The 21,929-nt window shown below is 37.8% G+C and overlaps 1 protein-coding gene across 1 annotated transcript in view; it reads right to left on the reverse strand.

Moving 5' to 3' along the window:
* Positions 1 to 318: 318 nt before the first annotated feature.
* The window catches only part of Prosap (SH3 and multiple ankyrin repeat domains prosap), a 111,197-nt gene continuing 89,586 nt past the window's right edge, over positions 319 to 21,929 (reverse strand). Inside the window, exons 13-15 of the mRNA XM_076193142.1 lie at positions 14,909 to 15,013; positions 5,183 to 5,568; positions 319 to 4,838 (exon numbers count right to left, since the gene is read on the reverse strand). Of these exons, the coding sequence (XP_076049257.1) occupies positions 1,449 to 4,838; positions 5,183 to 5,568; positions 14,909 to 15,013 (3,881 nt within the window). The 3' untranslated portion in view covers positions 319 to 1,448. The remainder of the gene's footprint in view (positions 4,839 to 5,182; positions 5,569 to 14,908; positions 15,014 to 21,929) is intronic.

The raw sequence follows: 21,929 nt of genomic DNA on the forward strand, positions 1-21,929 counted from the left end.
TAACAATGGCTGACTGGAGGCATGGAGCCTACCGACTAAAACTGTGTGACAATCATATGTAACACAGACAGTGGTGAAAGGAAAATAGAAAGTAATAGACATAATAAACGAAAGTAAAAGCACTAAAGAAAGACAGGACTTAGGGGCGGCGACAGCGTGACAGCAGGGCACACAGTCATTCAATCAGTATAAAGATACTAGTGAGAGCCTTTGGTAGATAATTACTGCAACAAAAGCATTGTCTTAACCTCTGTAGCAGAAGCCTGTATTTGCATAACAAACTACATCAAGTTTTTGTATGGAAATTAAAAGAGGGGCTGCAATAAGGATATATATATGTATATATATATACACACTATACACAAATATTTTTTACAATGACATGGCAATTATAGTAATATTGGTAGCAATTGTAGAAGTTATAATAGTAGTAGTAGTAGTGATAGCAATAGAAATAAGTGATATAAGCCAAAGTTAGTTCATAATCCATACTTGATGCAAAAAGCTTATCAATGATTGAAAATAGGACATCCATTACAATGTGGTAAATTTCCACTTATAAAAAATTTTCTCACGTATAAAATCTTTATCACTGAAACACTTAAAATGATGTGAAATTCAATTCATTTTTAAAGACAATACACATTACACATTAAAAAAAACATCAGAGGTACTAATACATAAAATCACTTTCCTCTTCATCGTACTTGTTAGTTTCAAATTCCTGTACATCTCAATTTCTTGTAGCTTTTCAGTCTTCTTTTTCTTTTGGCTCGTTAACCCATTCTTTGTGGTGATGGAAGTGGTTGGGTGGTCCATATATTGATAACAATGACATTGTCACATTTTCTTGAGTTTTGATATTTCTTTTTAAATTGTTTAGAGAGAATGAATTTCAGCAGCTATATCATGCAAGTCTAACACTGCAATCTAATCTACTTGGACGTATGCATGTATTGTCACAGTAACTGTTGAATTACACAACATTCACAAGTTTGGGATGATGACTGCACTAGAGAAGCAATGTCTGTCAATCTCAATGGAACACAACATTTTCAGAAAATAAAAAATAGCTTCAAATTTCACTCAAAGATAAAACACATTTTGAACTTTTTACACACAATGAGATGATACACTGTAACTCTGTCAAGGTCAAATGTGGACATTGAAGGACAGTGACCCGAGGAACATAGGTCATCTAGGATTTTTCGAAGTGACAATTAAAAAGGGGCAATATCAGATGCAAAAACCTTCATTTCCCCTTCACATCTGTACCTTGCCACTGATGCACCAGTATTCTGTCCATGAGTTAGAGATGATGGTGTGGGCGTGGGGATGGGGCTAGTGGTGGGGAAGGGTGGTCTCTGGGAAAGGAGTGAGGGAAGTAAAATGACCGATGGTGACACTGACCTGTGGTGGTGAAGATATCGATGTATATATATTTTTTCTTAGAGGTCAATTCTATCAACAGGCATGTATCGTTTCAATGATTTTTCCATGTTTATCCTGTGTCCCACCCGCCTCACACCAAGATTGATGAAGGCATCGTTGTTGAGGCACATCAACTTCTGGCCATCAATCTCTTGCTGAGCAAAGGAGTTCTTGTACTCCGGCATAAATAGCGACTCGAGCCAGTCCGTTGTGTCCTGCGTGGTCCACTCTGACAATGTCTTGGTTCGGAAATTTCTAGTGTCCTCACTGCTGCTACAACTCATACTCTTTGTTAACGTGCCCACCATTCTTGTAGTGGGCTCATAAGTATCACTAGATATATGGATAACCGTTCTGTTCTTTTCTGCTGCCCCTTGGCGGGCTGTCATCCCGGACAAGTCACTGAACTCCGGCGGTGGGGCCAGGACCATCCCAGACGAGTCTGTCTGAGCTTGGATTCCAGCCAGCGTGTTGACCTCATTAAGGGAGTCCATGTGTTGACGGATCAGTTGCAAACTCTCCTCGATGCTCCGTTCATACTCCGTCTCCCCCGTATCGACGTTAGTGCCCGATGGGTGGTGCCCGTGGTCAGGGCAGGACGCTGACATGACGTAGGGCACCGCCGCTCTTTCCATGGCAGTCATGTACTCTGCCCCTCCATGAGGATCTCTGCTGTTGCACCTGTTCCGATCCAGAGTGCCTCCTGCCATGGCCCGATTGGTATGGCCAGGGCCAAGGGAAGACGTTGAGGAGGTGAGAGTGGCACTGGGAGGCCTCTGCATGACGTGACCTTGTAGAGGATGCCCCTGAAGAGGGTGCGGTTGAAGTGGGGGACCTTGGTGTGGGGGACCTTGGTGTGGGGGGCCTTGGTGTGAGGGGCCTTGGAATGGGGAGCCTTGGTGTGGGGGACCTTGGTGTGGGGGGCCTTGGTGTGAGGGGCCTTGGAATGGGGAGCCTTGGAATGGGGGGCCTTGGAGTGGGGGGCCTTGAGGTGGGGTGCTTTGGTGTTGGGGGCCTTGGTGTTGGGGGCCTTGGTGTTGGGGGCCTTGGTGTGGGGATCCTTGGTGTGGGGGTCCTTGGTGTTGGGGGCCTTGGTGTTGGGGGCCTTGGTGTTGGGGGCCTTGGTGTGGGGATCCTTGGTGTGGGGGTCCTTGGTATGGAGGTCCTTGATGTAGGGGGCCTTGGTGTGGGGGGCCTTGGTGTGGGGGGCCTTGGTGTGGGGGGCCTTGGTGTGGAGGGCCTTGGTGTGGGGGGCCTTGGTGTGGGGGGCCTTGGTGTGGGGGGCCTTGGTGTGGGGGGCATTGGTGTGGGGGGCCTTGGTGTGGAGGGCCTTGGTGTGGAGGACCTTGGTGTGGGGGACCTTGGGGAGGTAAGCCCCGCCCGCTGAGGTGGTGGTGGCTGGAGGGTGGAATGTCACGATCTCCTGTGCTGCCTGATCCTGAAGAGAGACTGCTGAGAGAGGAGAGTGTGCTGATGGTGTCTTGGTCGACTGAGCGGGACATTCTCTGCTGCGCCGACAGGTTGAGGTCAACTTCAATGTCGGGTTCCCCAGATTCTTGAGGCGGAGGCAGTTTGACTAAAGACACAGCGTTCCTGGTCAAGGTACCTGTTCTTCGCGTTCCGGCACTTTCCGTCTCTTTAGCCAATTCGCTCTTCTCTGGTTTCTCATTGGTCAGGATCCAAGTGCGATCACTCGCTTCGTCTGAGCTCTCTGAAGCCTCGGAACTGTCATCCCGAGACGATGTGTGCCGGGGCAACCGTTCCAAGGACTTTTGGCCTGAAATGGTATCAAATTCTGTGTTGATGACGGTAACGTAATTATTCGATTCACCTTGGACTTCTTGGTCGGAACTGACACCACTGGAGGAGTTGTCCCCGTCCTCCATGTTGAAGTCGCTCGGGCATGACTTGACACTCTTTAGCTTGCCTCTGCAAGTCTTGGGTGGCTCCTCTGTTTGACTCTGACTGGTCGGCAAAGACGCCCGGTGCTTCAGACCTCCATTGGTCGTCTTTTCCTTCTGTCTCTGGAATATGGCAGACTGTTGAATAGCATCCGAGATCGCTTTGGAACCATTGCCATTTTCGCCACTGCTGGTTTTGCTGGGACTACCTATGGGTGGTGTTGAACTTTTACCTTCCTCCAGACTGTCTGACCTCGATTGTCTTTCAGCTGCTTTCTTGGCAATGAGCTCCTTGAAATTTGATCCCTGAGTGGCTGGAATGGGACTCTTGGCGGGCGCTGCATAGTGAGGCGTATCACACATGTCACTGGCTGAGGAACTGATGTTGGGCGAGAACATGACGGAGTAGTTTTTCTTCTTGGTTGCCCGGACTTTTCTCGCTTGAGCGTCGTCCTGAGAGTCGTAGGTGTTGTCTTCATCAGAACTGTAGTCCGGCTCCGGGATGTCTGGGGAAGCCTGCTGCTGCTTTTGAGGAGTCTGTTTTTCTACAGGAACAGCACTGGCGGCCTCTTCGACCTTTTTTGCTGGTTCTACAATACTTCGATTGTTCTTAGGCCTAGCATATGTTACAGTATCACTCGACATACTATTTTGACTACTGCTACTACTACTCGTGCTGGTGCTACTATGGGCACTGTTATCACTTTCCTGACTTCTTGTTGAGTCAGTTTCAGAGCCTCTGAATGTGGAGTACGTGGTGGAGTATATCCCAGAGTCATTGGAGGAGTCCTTTTCCTGGATACCTTTGTGTACACTGGGTCTACTGGTACTGGGTGGTAAACTCTGGGATCGAGATTTACCATTGCCATTTTTCCGGTTAAGCGTCCCCATCATATCTGGACTCCGGTACCCAACGGCTTTAATCTCTTCCGGGGAAGCATAAAGTTTGGCACAATCCGTGGGCCGGAAAGAGGACATGATCCCCGGAGACGAGGGCGTGCTGGTTGGAGTGGAGGGCGCTAGTCCTACGGTGGCGTAATCACTCTTTGACCTGGCGATATCAACCTTGACCAATTGGCCAAGCGGAGGTGGAGGTGGGGGGTGGGAGGGAGGAGGGTGCAGACCGGCTCTCCTCAGCATTTGTGGGTTGACAGCTGACTGAGACCTCCTGAGCATCTTGTGGTCCGCGGACCCGTCGGGGGAATCGATGGCTGCAGGATCCTCACTGGTGTTGCCCGTGGACCCTTGCCATTCCTTGTTACACTCTTGAGACTCCTCCAGCCTCCGGTCCATGTGGCTGAAGCGGTTCGGCGGACACGCAAGGGAGTGTCGTGAATTCCGTGCGTTCCAAGCAAACACAAAGAGATCTTCCTGCGAGTGTGACTTTCTCTTCTCCTGAATACTCAACTGGTGCTGCGGGGAGCCAGCCATGACCTGCAGGTCGGGCGTAGAGTGGAAGTCCTTGTGCAGCTTGCTGGACTCGGCCAGCATGCGTGCCTTCTGGGCCTGGAAATCCGTTAAAAATCATTAAGATAAGTAACAAAAAAGAGGATAAAACTATGTTTGATGGATCAAATAGATTTTCATAAGGTTGTTCTTCTTAATATTTACACTGCAAATTTAATACAAACTGGAGGTAAGCCACTTTGGTTTGTCTGAAAAATACAAAACACAATGCACTCCTGAAGGCATATTCAGTGCATGGGGAGGCAAACAATACAAAAGAAACTTCATGACTACTCATGACATAAGAGGTCAGAGCCGAGTTGGTGACCCCCATAAGACAAGAGCCTCATGTTTATCTTTAGAAATCATTCAGAACACTGTCAGTTTAAGTTCAGGTCACCAACCTTGGCTTTCTTCATTTCGGCCACACTGGCGTAGACCCTTGGGGCCTTTCCAGTGGGTGTGGCAGGAGGGGAGGACGGCAGGGACCCGCCTTGCGAGGAAAGCATCATCTCCTCAACCTCGGCCGCCGTCATGCGTTTGGAGGAGGGGCGTGCTTTGATGGATGCCACTTTCATGCCTGGGGGAGTACCCACGGGGGTACCCTGCTGAGGGGTGCCTGAAGGCGTCGACCTCTGCGACTCGCCACCACTGTTAACACCACTACCACCACCGCTACCGGTACTACCACTACCCATACCTCCTCCTCCACCTCCTGGTATCTGGTAGGCAGATCTGGATGTGGACATTTCTGCACCGGAGGGGTCGCGCATGCTTGCATCCAGTGCTTCTACAAGACAAAATGCATAGTCAATTCGGATATTTCAAGAAGAAATAAAGAGGAAAAGAAGTTAGGTTCTTCAGGGGGAAAGAGATGGGGAGGGGCATTCAGAAGAAACTAGGGGGCATCACTCAACACTCCATTGTGGGTATAAATCTACTCACCTTGCTACTTCTCCACCCCATCATTCAGGCTTTGTTTTTATTAAGATACTTGAGAAAGAAACAGAGACAATGTTGCATACACATATCCCTTTGAATTATTGGTTTAATTGCAGGTGGTTGCAAAGCTTACAAGCAGTGGAAGCAAGACGCCAACCCTGAACACCTTGGGGGATTTTGGGCACGTGCAACAGTGAAGCATGTAAGCACGTGTAAAACACGTGCACATGCACACATCTGCTCACTAACATACACTGACATTCACACACGCTGCACACTCACATTATATATTCACATACACACATGCACATAAGCAATGCACAAACACATTTGCGTGCACACACTTCAACTCTCGTGGGTGGGGAGTTGGGGGATGTGTGCATGTAAAGTCACAGCATTACCCATAGATCAGTCATATATGAGCTCTGAGCTCTCTTCCAGGAGGGTAATAGCCGTCAATCACAAATCCAACAAGTGATCCAAGACCATGGTGAACCATGGTGAATCACACATACATGCACACGCACATGCACATGCACACAGTCTTATACAGCGTAACCATAGTAAATGAGCTAAAAAAGTGCTAAATGCCATGCATGTGCAACATGTAAAAAAAATACACTAAAGAATCTAGTGCCTCGCATGCCACTCGAGGCCCTGCACTCAAAATGTTTTCATACACACACACATACATACACATAAGCACACCCACAAACTCAAAGATATCTTGTTAAAAACTCATTCCATAACAACACAAATGTAACAAGAACAAAGAATAGATACACTCACACACCATCTTTCTTTATTACAAAACAGACACACAATCATGTTTTAAATTTATATTCCTCCTAGTCAATATATATATATATATATATATATATATATATATGAATATATAAACACACACACACGTCGGTTGGAGTGGCACCAAAGTTCGGGCTCCGGAGTTATCCAAGAATTTCGAGGATCACAACAAGGAAGTACCTGTGTTGTATTTATAGGGAAGGGAAAAGCTCGTGGTGTAGTGGGAAGGTGATGAAAAAGGAGAAGGGGAGGGATTACTGAGGAAAATGGAAGGAAATGAGGAAGGAGAAGACTGGGTCCAGGAAAGCCGACGCCATGTCAACAAACGGAGACCGGAGGATATTGAAGACGAAGGGATTAGCAAAAATGGAAAGATTAGAAATATAGATAAGAGCAGTGCAATGGAAGGTGAAGATAACTATTTCCATGGATTTAATGAGGGAGGAAATGACAACCTCCCCCGACTAGTAAATTTAGAGGAGAAACTAAAAGAAATGAATGAAAATTGGGAAGCTAAGTTCAACCAAATAAAGTTAATTATTCAAAGAGTTGATAAGCAGGAAGAATTAAAGAAAGAATCAAAACCTAAAGAAATAGAATTAAAAAAACAGTTAAGAGAAGTAAAGGAAGAAAATGAGGAATTAAAGAGGAGTAATAAAGTGAATAAAGAATCCATAGCAAAAGAGGTAAGTGGTTGGAAGAAAGTACACGAGAACAATAAAATTGAATTTAGAGGTATAGTGAAACAGCAGATGAAAGAACAAAGTGAAAACACAGTTATTAAAGTGATGAGGAAGGAGAATATAGTAAGAGACTTGCCAGATAAAAATAAATGTATAATTATAATAGGGATGGAAGAGAAGTATAATCTAAATAGGACTACAAGAATAAAGGAGGAAAAGGAAAAAGTAAATACTATATTAGAAGTAGTTCAAGAAGATGAACCAGAAATAGGGAAACAAATGGAAGAAATGTATAGGTCGGGAAATACAATATAGATAAGACTAGACCAATTAAGATTAAATTCAGATCACAAATGACAGCAGAGAATATCTTAGCAACAACAGGGAAACTAGCAGTGAACAATATAAAAAGATATGGATCAAAAGAGACATGAATAAAGAGGAAAGTGGGGAGAAGACAAAAAGACTAGAAGCTAAAGAAAAAACGACAAAAGAACAGAGACAGAAAAAGAGAAATCCTATTGGAGAGTAGTGAATATGAAAGTGAAGAAATGGTTCATAGCAGAGGAAAACAGAGGGGAAATGGAAAACACAATGGAAGTAGCAGAAAATTAAAAGTGTCTTACACAAATATAGATGGCTTAATAACAGGCTTGAATGAACTGAATGATTATCTGAAGGAAAAAGAACCGGACATAATGGGAATTGTGGAGACAAAATTGAAAAGTCCACTACCACCCAACAGTGTAGGACATGGTTCATATAATTGTTGGATTAGAAACAGAGGTAAAGCAAGGGGGTGGAATTATGTTCCTGACTAAGAAGGGTATAAATGTGAGGAATGCCACATATGGAAAGAATAGAGTAGAGATGATTATGATGGAAGTAGAGGACAGGGATGGGAAGAACAGGAAGTTTGTAGTAAATTATGTGCCTCCTAAAATGGCCTCATGGGAAGAGAGAACACAAAAGTATGTTAGCAGACACAAGGATGACACTAAATAAGATAATGGAAGATGGAGGAAGAATAGTTATAATGGGTGACTTCAATTGTAAAGAAATCTGCTGGGAAGAGATGACAGTAATGGGTGGAAATGTACTACTTGATATGATTATAGAACATACAATGATGCAATGGATTCAAGAGAATACTAGGTATAGAAATGAGGAAGAACCATCAAGACTGGACCTAGTAATCACATCAGAACCTGAAATAGTGTACAAGAATGAATATAAGACACCAATATTGGTTGAAATGGAACTAAATGAGGAAAAATACATGAAAAAAATGAACAATATAGAAAGGGAAGATTGATGTATGAAAAAATATTGATAGATTAAGAGAATTCTTTCAAAAAACAGACTGGGAAAGAATACACAATGAGGAAACAACAGTAGAAGAGAAATGGAATATTTTGACAAAAATCTATAATGGAGTGGAAAAGTATGTCCCAAGACAAAAGCAAGAAAAAGAATATGTAAAGTGCTGGTACAACAAAAGATGTAGGGAGCTAAAAGACAAAAGAGATAAAGCTTGGATAAAATGGAGAAAAGACAAAAGACCTGAAAAATGGAAAATGTATACTAGTTATTGAAATGAATATGTACAAGTGTGCAGAGAAGAAAAGAGAAAATATGAAAAAGATGTCATAGAAAAATGTAAAGATCAACCAAAACTATTTTACAGATATGTAAAGAACAAACTGAAAAACAAACAAGAATTAGAGAAACTACGGCAAGGAGGAGTTGAATACACAGAGGAAATAGAAATGGCAGAAATTATGAACAAGCATTTTAAATCAAACAAGGGAGAACATGCAACCTAGAGATATAGATTGGGAGGGGAAAGTCCCCCCTATGAAAGAGATAGAAGTATCAAGGAATTAAATAAGGAAACATTTGAGTAACGTCGATATCAGAAAATCGTGTGGACTAGATGAAATAGCAAACTGGATTTTGAGAGAATGCAGGAATAAACTAACAGACAAAATATATAGCCTAATAAACAGTTCATTGAAAGAAGGAAAAGTTCCAAAAGATTGGAAAAGAGCAAATATACTACCAATAAATAAAGGGGGAAACAAAGAAGACCCTACTAACTATAGACCGGTCTCTCTAACAAGTACGATAGCAAAAATTTGTGAAATTATCAAAAGTAGATGGGTAAGGCATTTGGAAAAAAAAAAGTACTAAATCCAAGGCAATTTGGATTTAGACATGGATGATCATGTGTCACAAACTTAATGTGTTTCTATTCAAGGCTAATAGATGTAATACAAGAAAGAGATGGATGGGCTGATTGTGCATTTCTAGACCTGAAAAAAGCTTTTGATAAGGTGCCACATAAGAAGTTACTTATGAAATTAGAAACTGCAGGAAGAATACAAGGTAACCTGCTGAAGTGGATGGAAGACTTCTTCCATGAAAGAAAAATGAAAGTAGTGAAAAGAGACAAACACTCTAACTGGGATGAAGTGATAAGTGGTGTTCCACAAGGAACAGTTCTGGCCCCAATAATGTTTGCTATATATATTAATGATATGGATAAAGGAATTGAAAGTTATATGAGCTTCTTTGCAGATGATGCAAAATTGTTGAAAAAAGTGAACACTGAAAAAGATTGTGAGTCACTGCAGAGTGATCTCAATAAAGCATGGGAATGGAGTAGGAAGTGGGAGATGGAATTCAATATTAAGAAGCGTAGTATAATGGAATTTGGAAGAAGCAAAAAATAGTGGGATCATATATATTTGGGAGAAGAAATAAAAAAAAAAGTAGAAAACAAGAAACACCTTGGAGTCATTATAATGACTCCAAGGTCTTTCTCGTTTTCTACTTTTTTTTTCTTCTTTTTATCATGAATAATATGTCCCTGAGAAACATATAAACAAGATTTTTGGAGAAACTTATGATTTAATAAGAACAATCAAAGTGGCATTTACATACCTGGATGAAGAAATGGTGAAGAAAATTCTAATCACTCTGATAAGACCAAGATTGGAATATGCAGCAACAATGTGGTCACCAAGTACAAAAAAATGTATAACAAAACTTGAAAGAATACAAAGAGCAATTACAATATTGGCACCAACACTCTCAAAACTATCATATGAAGAAAGACTAGCAAAACTTGAACTACAGACACTACAGCAAAGAAGAGAGGAGATTTGATAGCTATCTACAGAATCATGAAAGGCATAGAAATTATTGATAGAGAGAATCTGATAAAATGGGATGATAGAAATACACGAGGGCACGGAAACAAAATTAAGAAAGACAGCTATAGAAGAGATCTGAAAAAGAACAGCTTTCCTCACAGAGTAATAGACAGTTGGAACAAGTTAGATGAGAAAGTGGTGTGTGCAAAAACAATACATGAATTTAAAAATAGTTTAGATAAAATGAGATATGAAGACGGGACACCACGAGCATAGCTCCCCTTCCCGTAAAATACAACTTGGTAAATACAACTAGGTAAATACACACACTTTCGTCTCATGGACGGCGAGAATTGGAATTCCGAAGAAAAAGGAAAATCTACGTGGATCTCAACATCAAGGAAGTACCTTATTGTATTTATAGGGAAGGGGAAAGCTTGTGGTGTAGTGGGAAAGTGATAAAACAGGAGAAGAGGGATTATTGAGGGAAATGGAAGGAAATGAGGAAGAGGGGGACATGGTCCAGGAGGCCAGGCGTCTTGTAAACAAAAGACGGACCGATGATGACGATGATTTCGGTGATGACGGGATCAACAAAAATGTAAAGATTAGAAGTATAGATAAGAGCTATACAGTGGAAGGTGATGATAATAGTTTCCTGGGATTTAAAGAGGGTGGTGGGATACCAACCTCCCCCGATAAGCAAGACTAGAGGAAAAACTTGATAAAATGACAGAGCATTGGGAAAATAGGTTCAGTAACGTAGTCAAGATTGCGTAGAGAGTTGAAAGATTAGAAGAACTAGAGAAGGCGAACAAAAACTTATCTTTAGAAATAGAATTAAAAAGACAGTTAAAAGAAGTTAAAGAAGAGAATGAGGAATTAAAGAGGAATAATAAAGACAATAAAGAGGCCATAGCAAAGGAAGCACAGGGCTGGAAAAAAAATCCAAGAAAACAGTAAAGTTGCATTTACTGACATAATTAAACAACAAATGAAAGAACAAACTGAAGACTCAGTTATTAAAGTGATGAGACAGAAGGAGAATATAGTAAGAGACTTAGCAGACAAAAAGAAATGTATAATTATATTAGGAATGGAAGAGAAATTTAACCAAAATAGAACCACAAGAATTAAAGAGGAAAAAGAAAAAGTAAACAGTTTACTAGAATTAGTTCAGGAAGATGAACCTGAAATCATGAAACAAATTGAAGAGATGTTTAGACTTGTGAAATATAGTACAGATAAGACCAGACCAATTAAGATTAAATTCAGGTCACAAACAACAGCATAGAATATCTTAGCAAAAACAGGGAAACTAGCAACAAGTGAACAATATAAAAAGGTATGGATAAAAAGATAAATTAATAAAGAGGAGAGGAAGAAACAGAACGGAGTCAGAACGGAGTCAGAAAAAGAAGAATTCTATTGGAGAGTAGTGAATATGAAAGTGAGGAAATGGACCATAACAGAGAGAAACAAAAAAGAAACAGAGAATACAATGGAAATAACACAAACTTAAGAGTGTCCTACACAAATTATAGATGGATTAATAACAGGACTGAATGAACTGAACGAGTATCTGAAGGAAAAAGAACCGGACATAATGGGAATTGTAGAGACAAAATTAAAAGGTCCACTACCACCCAACAGCGTAGGACACAATGCATATAATTATTGGATTAGAAACAGAGATCAAACAAGGGGGTGGAGTTATGTTCCTGACTAAGAAGGATATAAACGTGAAGAGTGTCACATATGGAAAGAATAGAGTAGAGATGATTATGATAGAAGTAGAAGACAGAGATAAGAAGAGCAGAAAGTTTGTAGTAAACTACGTACCCCCAAAAACAGCCTCGTGGGAAGAGAGTGAACATAAAAGTATGTTAGAAGACACAAGAATAACATTAAACAAGATAATGGAAGATGGAGGAAGAATAGTTATGATGGACGACTTTAATTGCTAAGACGTCTGCTGGGAAGAGATGACAGTAAAGGGTGGAGAAGACTCATGGGGAAATGTTCTACTTGAGATGATTATTCACCCACACAATGACACAATGGATTCAAGAGAACACTAGGTATAGAAATGAAGAAGAACCATCGAGACTAGACCTAATAATCACATCAGAACCTGAAATAGTGGAAAAGATAGAATACCAGGCACCAATAAGTAAAAGTGACCACATATTGATAGAACTAGAACTAAATGAGGAAAAATACATGAAAAGAAATGAACAATATAGAAAAGGAAGATTGATGTATGAAAAAACAAATTTTGATAAAATAAGAGAATTCTTTCAAAATGAAAACTGGGAAAGAATACACAAAGAAGATACAACAGTAGAAGAGAAATGGAATATTTTGACAAAAATTTATAAAAAAGGAGTGGAAAAGTATGTCCCAAGACAAAAACAAGAAAAAGAATATGTAAAGTGCTGGTACAACAAAAGTTGTAAGGAGATAAAAGACAAAAGAGATAAAGGTTGGACCAAATGGACGAAAAACAAAAGACCTGAAAATGAAAAATATATACTAATTATAGAAATGAATATATACAAGTGTGCAGAAACGAAAAAAGAAAATATGAAAAAGATGTCATAGAAAAATGTAAAGATCAACCAAAACTATTCTACAGATTTGTAAACAACTGAAAAACAAACAAGAATTAGAGAAATTACAACAAGGAGTTGAATACACAGAGGAAATAGAAATGGCAGAAATTATGAACAGGCATTTTAAATCGGTGTTTACAAGGGAGAACATACAACCTGGAGAGATCGAATGGGAAGAGAAAGTCCTCCCTATGAAAGAAATAGAAGTAACAAAGAACGAAATAATGAAACACTTGAGTAATCTTGATGTCAGAAAATCGCATGGACCAGATGAAATAGCAAACTGGATTTTAAAAGAATGCAAGAATGAACTGGCAGACAAAATACAAAGCATAATAAACAGTTCCTTGAAAGAAGGAAAAGTTCCAAAAGATTGGAAAAGAGCAAATATAGTACCTATATACAAAGGAGGAAATAAAGAGGACCCTACAAACTATAGATCAGTCTCTCTAACAAGTACAATAGCAAAAATTTGTGAAAGAATTGTCAAAAGTAGATGGGTAAAGTATTTAGAAAAAAAAACAACGTACTAACTCCAAGTCGGTTTGGATTCAGACAAGGACAATCATGCATCACCAATTTAATATGTTTCTATTCAAGGCTAATAGATATAATACTGTACAAGAAAGAGAGGGATGGGCTGATTGTGCATTTCTAGACCTAAAAAAAGCTTTTGACAAAGTACCACATAAGAAGTTACTTAAGAAATTAGAAACTGAAGGAGGAATACAGGGCAAACTGCTTAAATGGATGGAAGACTTTTTGCAAGAAAGAAAAATGAGAATAGTGATAAGAGACAAACACTCTAACTGGGATGAAGTAATAAGCGGTGTTCCACAAGGAACAGTTCTGGCCCCAATAATGTTTGCTATATATATTAATGATATGGATAAAGAAATTGAAAGTTACATGAGCTTCTTTGCAGATGACGCAAACCTGTAAAAAAAAGTGAACACGGAAGAAGATTGTGAGTCACTACAGAGTGATCTCAATAAAGTATGGGAATGGAGTAGGAAGTGGGAGATGGAGTTCAATACCAAAAAGTGTAGTATAATGGAATTTGGAAAAAGCAAAAAAAGAATAGAAGGATCATATAAATTGGGAGAAGGAATAAAAAAAGTAGAGAATGAAAAGGATCTGGGAGTCATTATTACGAATAATATGTCACCTGAGAAACATATAAACAAGATTTTTGGAGAAACTTATAATTCAATAAGAACAATCAAAGTGGCATTTACATACCTGGATGAAGAAATGGTGAAGAAAATATTAATCACTTTAATAAGACCAAGATTGGAATATGCACCAAATACAAAAAAATGTATAACAAAACTTGAAAGAATACAAAGAGCAATTACCAAATTGGAACCAACACTCTCAAAACTATCATATGAAGAGAGACTAGCAAAACTTGAGCTACAGACACTAGAGCAAAGAAGAGAGGAGATTTGATAACTATTTACAGAATCATGAAAAGCATAGAAATTATTGATAGAGAGGATCTAATAAAATGGGATGAAAGAAATACAAGAGGACACGGAAAGAAAATCAAGAAAGACAGCTATAGAAGAGATCTGAAAAATAATAGCTTTCCTCACAGAGTAATAGAGATTTGGAACAAGTTAGATGAGAAAGTAGTGTGTGCAAAAACAATACATGAATTTAAAAATAGTTTAGATAAAATGAGATATAAAGACGGGACACCACGAGCATAGCTCCCCTTCCCGTAAAATACAACTAGGTAAATACACACACACACACACATATATATATATATGTATATATGTATATATATATATATATATGTATATATAAGAAAATTACAATCACTTGACCCATATTGACACCCAAGGATGCCCACAGTCAAACATTTGATCTCCCCCCTCTTCCCTGTAATCAACTCCGAAGAAGAATGGAGTGTTCCTTACCAATGTCCTGCAGCCCAGCCACCATTGACTTGGCCCTTGCCCTTCCCACACTGAGGGTGGTCCTAGGATCTCTTGGAGGAGGTGCTGGGGCGTGGGAGTTCCTTGCTAAGGATGGAGGGACAAGACACGCATGGTTATTGGGGGACGGTTAGTTGGCAGTGCAGAGCATCAAGCAACAACAGCAAAGGAGAAGAATAAAAGAAAATTGTTAAGAAAAAATTTAACATATCAAAGACAGTGCCAGCAATACACTGCACCACTGGCATCATGTTATCGAGTGCTCACTATGTAATCGTGACACTCAGGTATCCATTGGAGAGGTCAAAGAAGGAACTATATATGATGTTGCAATATGAAATTCAACAGTATCTGTTGGCCACCAGACACCCTCTGACCGACCACAATTAGAAAGAGGGTAGGGAGATTATTATGCAAATATGTGTCATACGGAGGGCACCAACGTCATAGCAATGTCATACAGCAGTCTTGAGTCTCTATGTGTCATGATGCAAGGGCTAGAGATTTGTGTATTCGTATACACAAGAATGGCAGTTTTCTATTTGATTTATCCACTCAGACTTTTGAGGAAATGCTGGATATGAAATATGACAATAAAGTTCCCCAGTGACTACACTAATATTTCGGTGGATTGTGTGATACAATATATAATCAATAGACTCTACCACCGCCACAACACCCCAAATTCTGGCATATATATATATATATATATATATATATATATATATATACATACATATACCAAAGCTTTTCCCCCCTTACAAGGGAGGTAGCCAAAAAAGGAAAAGGCATAAAATCATTCCCACCCATTCCATCCCTGAATACACTCCACACCCCTCCACCCTCCCTCTTATCTTAGCACCTCCTGGATGACGGGTTATCCCTGCGCCTTGTCCACTGCCCTGGGTCAGAAGCAGTGTCGCAAGACACAGCACATCCACAGCAAGGCCATTTCATTAAATCGGCGACCCCCCCCTCTCGGTCCCCCCATGCATAAAAGGAGAAGACGGGGAGAAATCCCTTCAGGCTCCATCAAATCCTGCTCACACATACTACATCACCCCCTATCCCCCCGCCCTTTCCACCTCATGCATCACAACATCATCTATATACAACCATTCTCCATTCACCCCTGTCTTCTGTCCTCTCCCGTCCTTCCTCAACAGACATTCCCCTCTTCCCCAAAGCCCCCTTCACCCCATCCATCCACCTACAGACCAGAGCCACACATCATTTTGTCTATGATAGAGGAAAACTGTGTTCATAGAGAAATGATGACATTTTTATACTACGAATGTCCCTCCGTTATGCTGTCCCCCAGCCCCTTGCTCCTGTCCTGTACCATTTCTCTGAGTATTCATTTTCTGTGGTGGGGGAATTCCCTGTGGTGGGGGAAAAGAATACTGCCACCAGGTATTTCCACTTGGATCGTAAGAGGCGAGAAGAAAGGGACGGGGATTGGGACTAGGCATCCTTCTCCTTGTAGCCCCACAGGGGACATTCCTAAACGAAAAAAAAAGTATATATGATATATATATATATATATATATATATATATACTGTATATATACATATATATACATATATGTATACATATATATATATATACATATATATATATATATATTAAATAGAATCGCCAGTGACGGTGATGTCGATCAAATAATTCCCACTGTCGTCGGCTTCGAACATGGGCTCATGAATTCTCACTGCCGTCGCCTTACCGACTGAGCTATTGATCCTATAAAATTCACAAACCTGGAAGTTAATCTACTTCCTAAGGCACTAAGTCGACTGCTAACTGCTGTCCGTACTAATTTTACAGTGAACCAGGGCAACTTTAGCTAGTGGTTAAGACTGGTACGTTTCCTTGATGGACTTATCGCCGTTGTCATACCTGAATAGAATTACCAGTGACGGTGAGCTCGACTGAGGTATTAACCCTATCAAATTCACCAACCTGGAGGTTAATCTAATTCGCGAGGAACCAAGTCGACTGCTAACTGCCGTCCGTACTTATTATTTCACAGTGAACCAGGGCAAATTTAGCTAGTGGTTAAGACTGGACTTATCGCCATTGTCATACCTGAATAGAATTACCAGTGACGGTGATCTCGATCAAATACTTCCGACTGTCGTCCCCGAATTCGAACCTAGGCTCGTGAATTCTCACTGCCGTTGCCTTACCGACTGAGGTATTAACCCTATAAAATTCACCAACCTGGAAGTTGCCCTGGTTCACTATGAAATATAAGTATGGACAGCAGTTAGCAGTCAACTTAGTTCCTCAAGAAGTAGATTAACTTCCAGGTTGGTAAATTTTATAGGGTCAATAGCTCAGTCGGTAAGGCAACAGCAGTGAGAATTCATGGACCCAGGTTCGAATCCGGGGACGTCAGTCGGAATTATTATATACATATATATATATATATATATATATATATTATATACATATATATATATATATATATATATATATTATATATATATATATATTACAGGTGAAAAATGTAATCACACATTTGTCAATCATGTAGAAACCACTGTTGGAGTAGAAAAGACTGGAAGCGGGGAATCTATATATTTCAATTGCAAACGGCAATCCTCTTCAGTAGATACAATTAAGAGAGAGCGTGCTGCTTAAGTAGCACCCTTTACATGAGAAAGGGGAACATGGGAAGAGGTCTCTACCCTCGGCTCACTCCGTATGTGAGGTCAGGAGGCAAATGAGTTTTCAAAAGGTTGGTGATGAAGAGTCCGGACATTATATCCGGGGACCATTGCCCCTTTGAAATATTCATATTGGGCTGATATTCAATGATAGTTGATTCTACCATTTTTCTCCTGAGCTCATATCTGGATTTATAAATAAGCTCAGCTTTGTCCCAATCTAAACAATGTTTTAATTGCTTAACATGTTGGAACACAGCTGAGCTCTCTTGTCCGTATTTAATGGAACGTTTATGTTCAATCATCCTAGTATTCAAATCCCTTCCAGTCTGTCCGATGTAAACTAAGTCACAACCTTTACATGGAATCGAATATACCCCTTGGCTCCGCTCTTCTTTTAACCTTTGGTGGACATTTACCACCTTTTTATTAATGGTGTTAGGGTAATAATTAATCAAATTTAATTACAGGATTATTCCTTCGAGCTCTTAGAATTTGCAGCCCCCAGTTTCTTGAAGGAGAATTAAACATTATAAAATCTCAACTTAGTAATTTAGCTTACCCGGATTGGTTTTTGGTCAAAGCCCTCAGCCGAGCGAGATCCAATTTTTTCAACACCACCCCCACTTCCTCTAATTTTTCATTTGGCAAGAGCTCTTTAATCGTTCCCTTTTCTGAATCATTCATTCCCTCGACCAAGTTTCTTCCCAAAGACAAATTAAATTTGATTAATTATTACACTAACACCATTAATAAAAAGGTGGTAAATGTCCACCAAAGGATAAAAGAAGAGCAGAGCCAAGGGGTATATTCGATTCCATGTAAAGGTTGTGACTTAGTTTACATCGGACAGACTGGAAGGGATTTGAATACTAGGATGATTGAACATAAATGTTCCATCAAATATGGACAAGAGAGCTCAGCTGTGTTCCAACATGTTAAGCAATTAAAACATTGTTTAGATTGGGACAAATCTGAGCTTATTTATAAATCCAGATATGAGCTCAGGAGAAAAATGGTAGAATCAACTATCATTGAATATCAGCCCAATATGAATATTTCAAAGGGGCAATGGTCCCCGGATATAATGTCCGGACTCTTCATCACCAACCTATTGAAAACTCATTTGCCTCCTGACCTCACATACGGAGTGAGCCGAGGGTAGAGACCTCTTCCCATGTTCCCCTTTCCTTTGTTAAGGGTGCTACTTAAGCAGCACGCTCTCTCTTAATTGTATCTACTGAAGAGGATTGCCGTTTGCAATTGAAATATATAGATTCCCCGTTTCCAGTCTTTTCTACTCCAACAGTGGTTTCTACATGATACATACATATATATATATATATATATATATATAAACATATATCTATATCAATATATATATTAATATATAATACATGTATACATAATATATATATATATATACACAATATATGTATATATATATGTATATACATATATATATGGATACATATATATAAATATACATATATATAAAATATATACATAAAAACATATATCTACATATATATATATATATATATATATATATATATGCAGGAAAAACACTGGGAGCATGTGTTCTTGAAAATGCAAGGTTGACCACAAAGAAAAACTATTAAAGCAGAGCGCTTTCAAGTATTTACATCTTCAGTGCACTGAAGATGTGAATACATGAAAGTGCTCTCCTTTAATAGTTTTTCTTTGTGGTCAACCTTGCATATATATATATATATATATATATATATATATATATGAAAATATATATAATATATATATATATATGCAGGAAAAACACTGGGAACGTGTGTTCTTGAAAATGCAAGGTTGACCACAAAGAAAAACTATGAAAGCGCTCTCCTTTAATTGTTTTTCTTTGTGGTCAACCTTGCATATATATATATATATATATATATATATATATATATACATATATATATATACATATATATATATACATATATATATGTACATACATATATATATATATATATACATATATATAAATACATATATATATATATAAATATATATATATATATATACACAAATATATACATATATATATACATATATATATATATATATACATATATATATACATATACAAATAATGTATATATATGCATATAATACAAATAATGTATATATATATATATATATATATATATATATATATATTCAAGCAATCACATCACCGTGATACAAAAATGCAAAATAACCACAGGAGAAAGGAAACTTTCAGACAGTAAGTACTTTTGTATATTACATCTTCAGACTAAATGACAGAGATACAGAGTTGGGTTTAAATATAAGTATCAGGTGCAATCATTGGGGGGAAGGGGGGAGAACATACAATGTGAGGAGAGGGGACGACCTTACCACTATCGACCTGACCAACACATAAGGCTCAATCTGGCGGAAAGATCTCGGTGACCATTTGGGTTACCAATTTATCACATTTAAAATGACCATAGCTTAAGCTTATACTTCTGTCAAACGTGTCTGATATTAAGCAGGATTCTATTATATTTCTTTCTTGTAGGCTTTTTCTTATGGTTGCACCTGATACTTGTATTTAAACCCAACTCTGTATCTCTGTCATTTAGTCTGAAGATGTAATGTACGAAAGTACTTACTGTCTACACGTTTCCTTTCTCCTGTATATACATATATATATATATATATATATAATGAATATAATCTACATAATATATACATAAATATGTACATATTATATCATATTCATATACACACACATTATATATATATATATATATACATATATATATATATATATATATATATATATATTTATACAAAATTACTTACTGTCTACAAGTTTCCTTTCCCCTATGGTTATTTTGCATATATATATACATATACATATATATATATACCTATTTACATATATATAGTATATATATATATATAAACACACATATATATGTACATATATATGTATTTAAAACTAGGTAAATACATGTGTATATATATATAATATATATACACATATACAGACATAAATATATATATATACATAACATATAATACATTAACATAATTTTATATGTATATATATATATATATATGAAAATAATATACATATATATTATATATATATATATATATACACATATATACATATATATATATATACATTATATATATATATATATATATATATATATATACATATACAAATAATGTATATATATATATATATATATATATATTCAAGCAATCACATCACCGTGATACAAAAATGCAAAATAACCACAGGAGAAAGGAAACTTTCAGACAGTAAGTACTTTTGTATATTACATCTTCAGACTAAATGACAGAGATACAGAGTTGGGTTTAAATATAAGTATCAGGTGCAATCATTGGGGGGAAGGGGGGAGAACATACAATGTGAGGAGAGGGGACGACCTTACCACTATCGACCTGACCAACACATAAGGCTCAATCTGGCGGAAAGATCTCGGTGACCATTTGGGTTACCAATTTATCACATTTAAAATGACCATAGCTTAAGCTTATACTTCTGTCAAACGTGTCTGATATTAAGCAGGATTCTATTATATTTCTTTCTTGTAGGCTTTTTCTTATGGTTGCACCTGATACTTGTATTTAAACCCAACTCTGTATCTCTGTCATTTAGTCTGAAGATGTAATGTACGAAAGTACTTACTGTCTACACGTTTCCTTTCTCCTGTATATACATATATATATATATATAATATATATATATATATAATCTACATAATATATACATAAATATGTACATATTATATCATATTTATATACACAATTATATATATATATATATATATATATATATATACATATATATATATATATATATATATATTTATACGAAATTACTTACTGTCTACAAGTTTCCTTTCCCCTATGGTTATTTTGCATATATATATACATATACATATATATATATACCTATTTACATATATAGTATATATATATATATAAACACACATATATATGTACATATATATGTATTTAAAACTAGGTAAATACATGTGTATATATATATAATATATATACACATATACAGACATAAATATATATATATACATAACATATAATACATTAACATAATTTTATATGTATATATATATATATATATATATATATGAAAATAATATACATATATATTATATATATATATATATACACATATATATACATATATATATATACATTTATATATATATATACATATTTATATATATATATACATATATATATATATATTACATATATATATATATATATACATATATATATCTATATATATATATGTACACAC

The sequence above is a fragment of the Oratosquilla oratoria genome, chromosome 11 (genome assembly GCF_046742065.1).
Source record: "Oratosquilla oratoria isolate Oo_2021 chromosome 11, ASM4674206v1, whole genome shotgun sequence".
NCBI lineage: Eukaryota > Metazoa > Arthropoda > Malacostraca > Stomatopoda > Squillidae > Oratosquilla > Oratosquilla oratoria.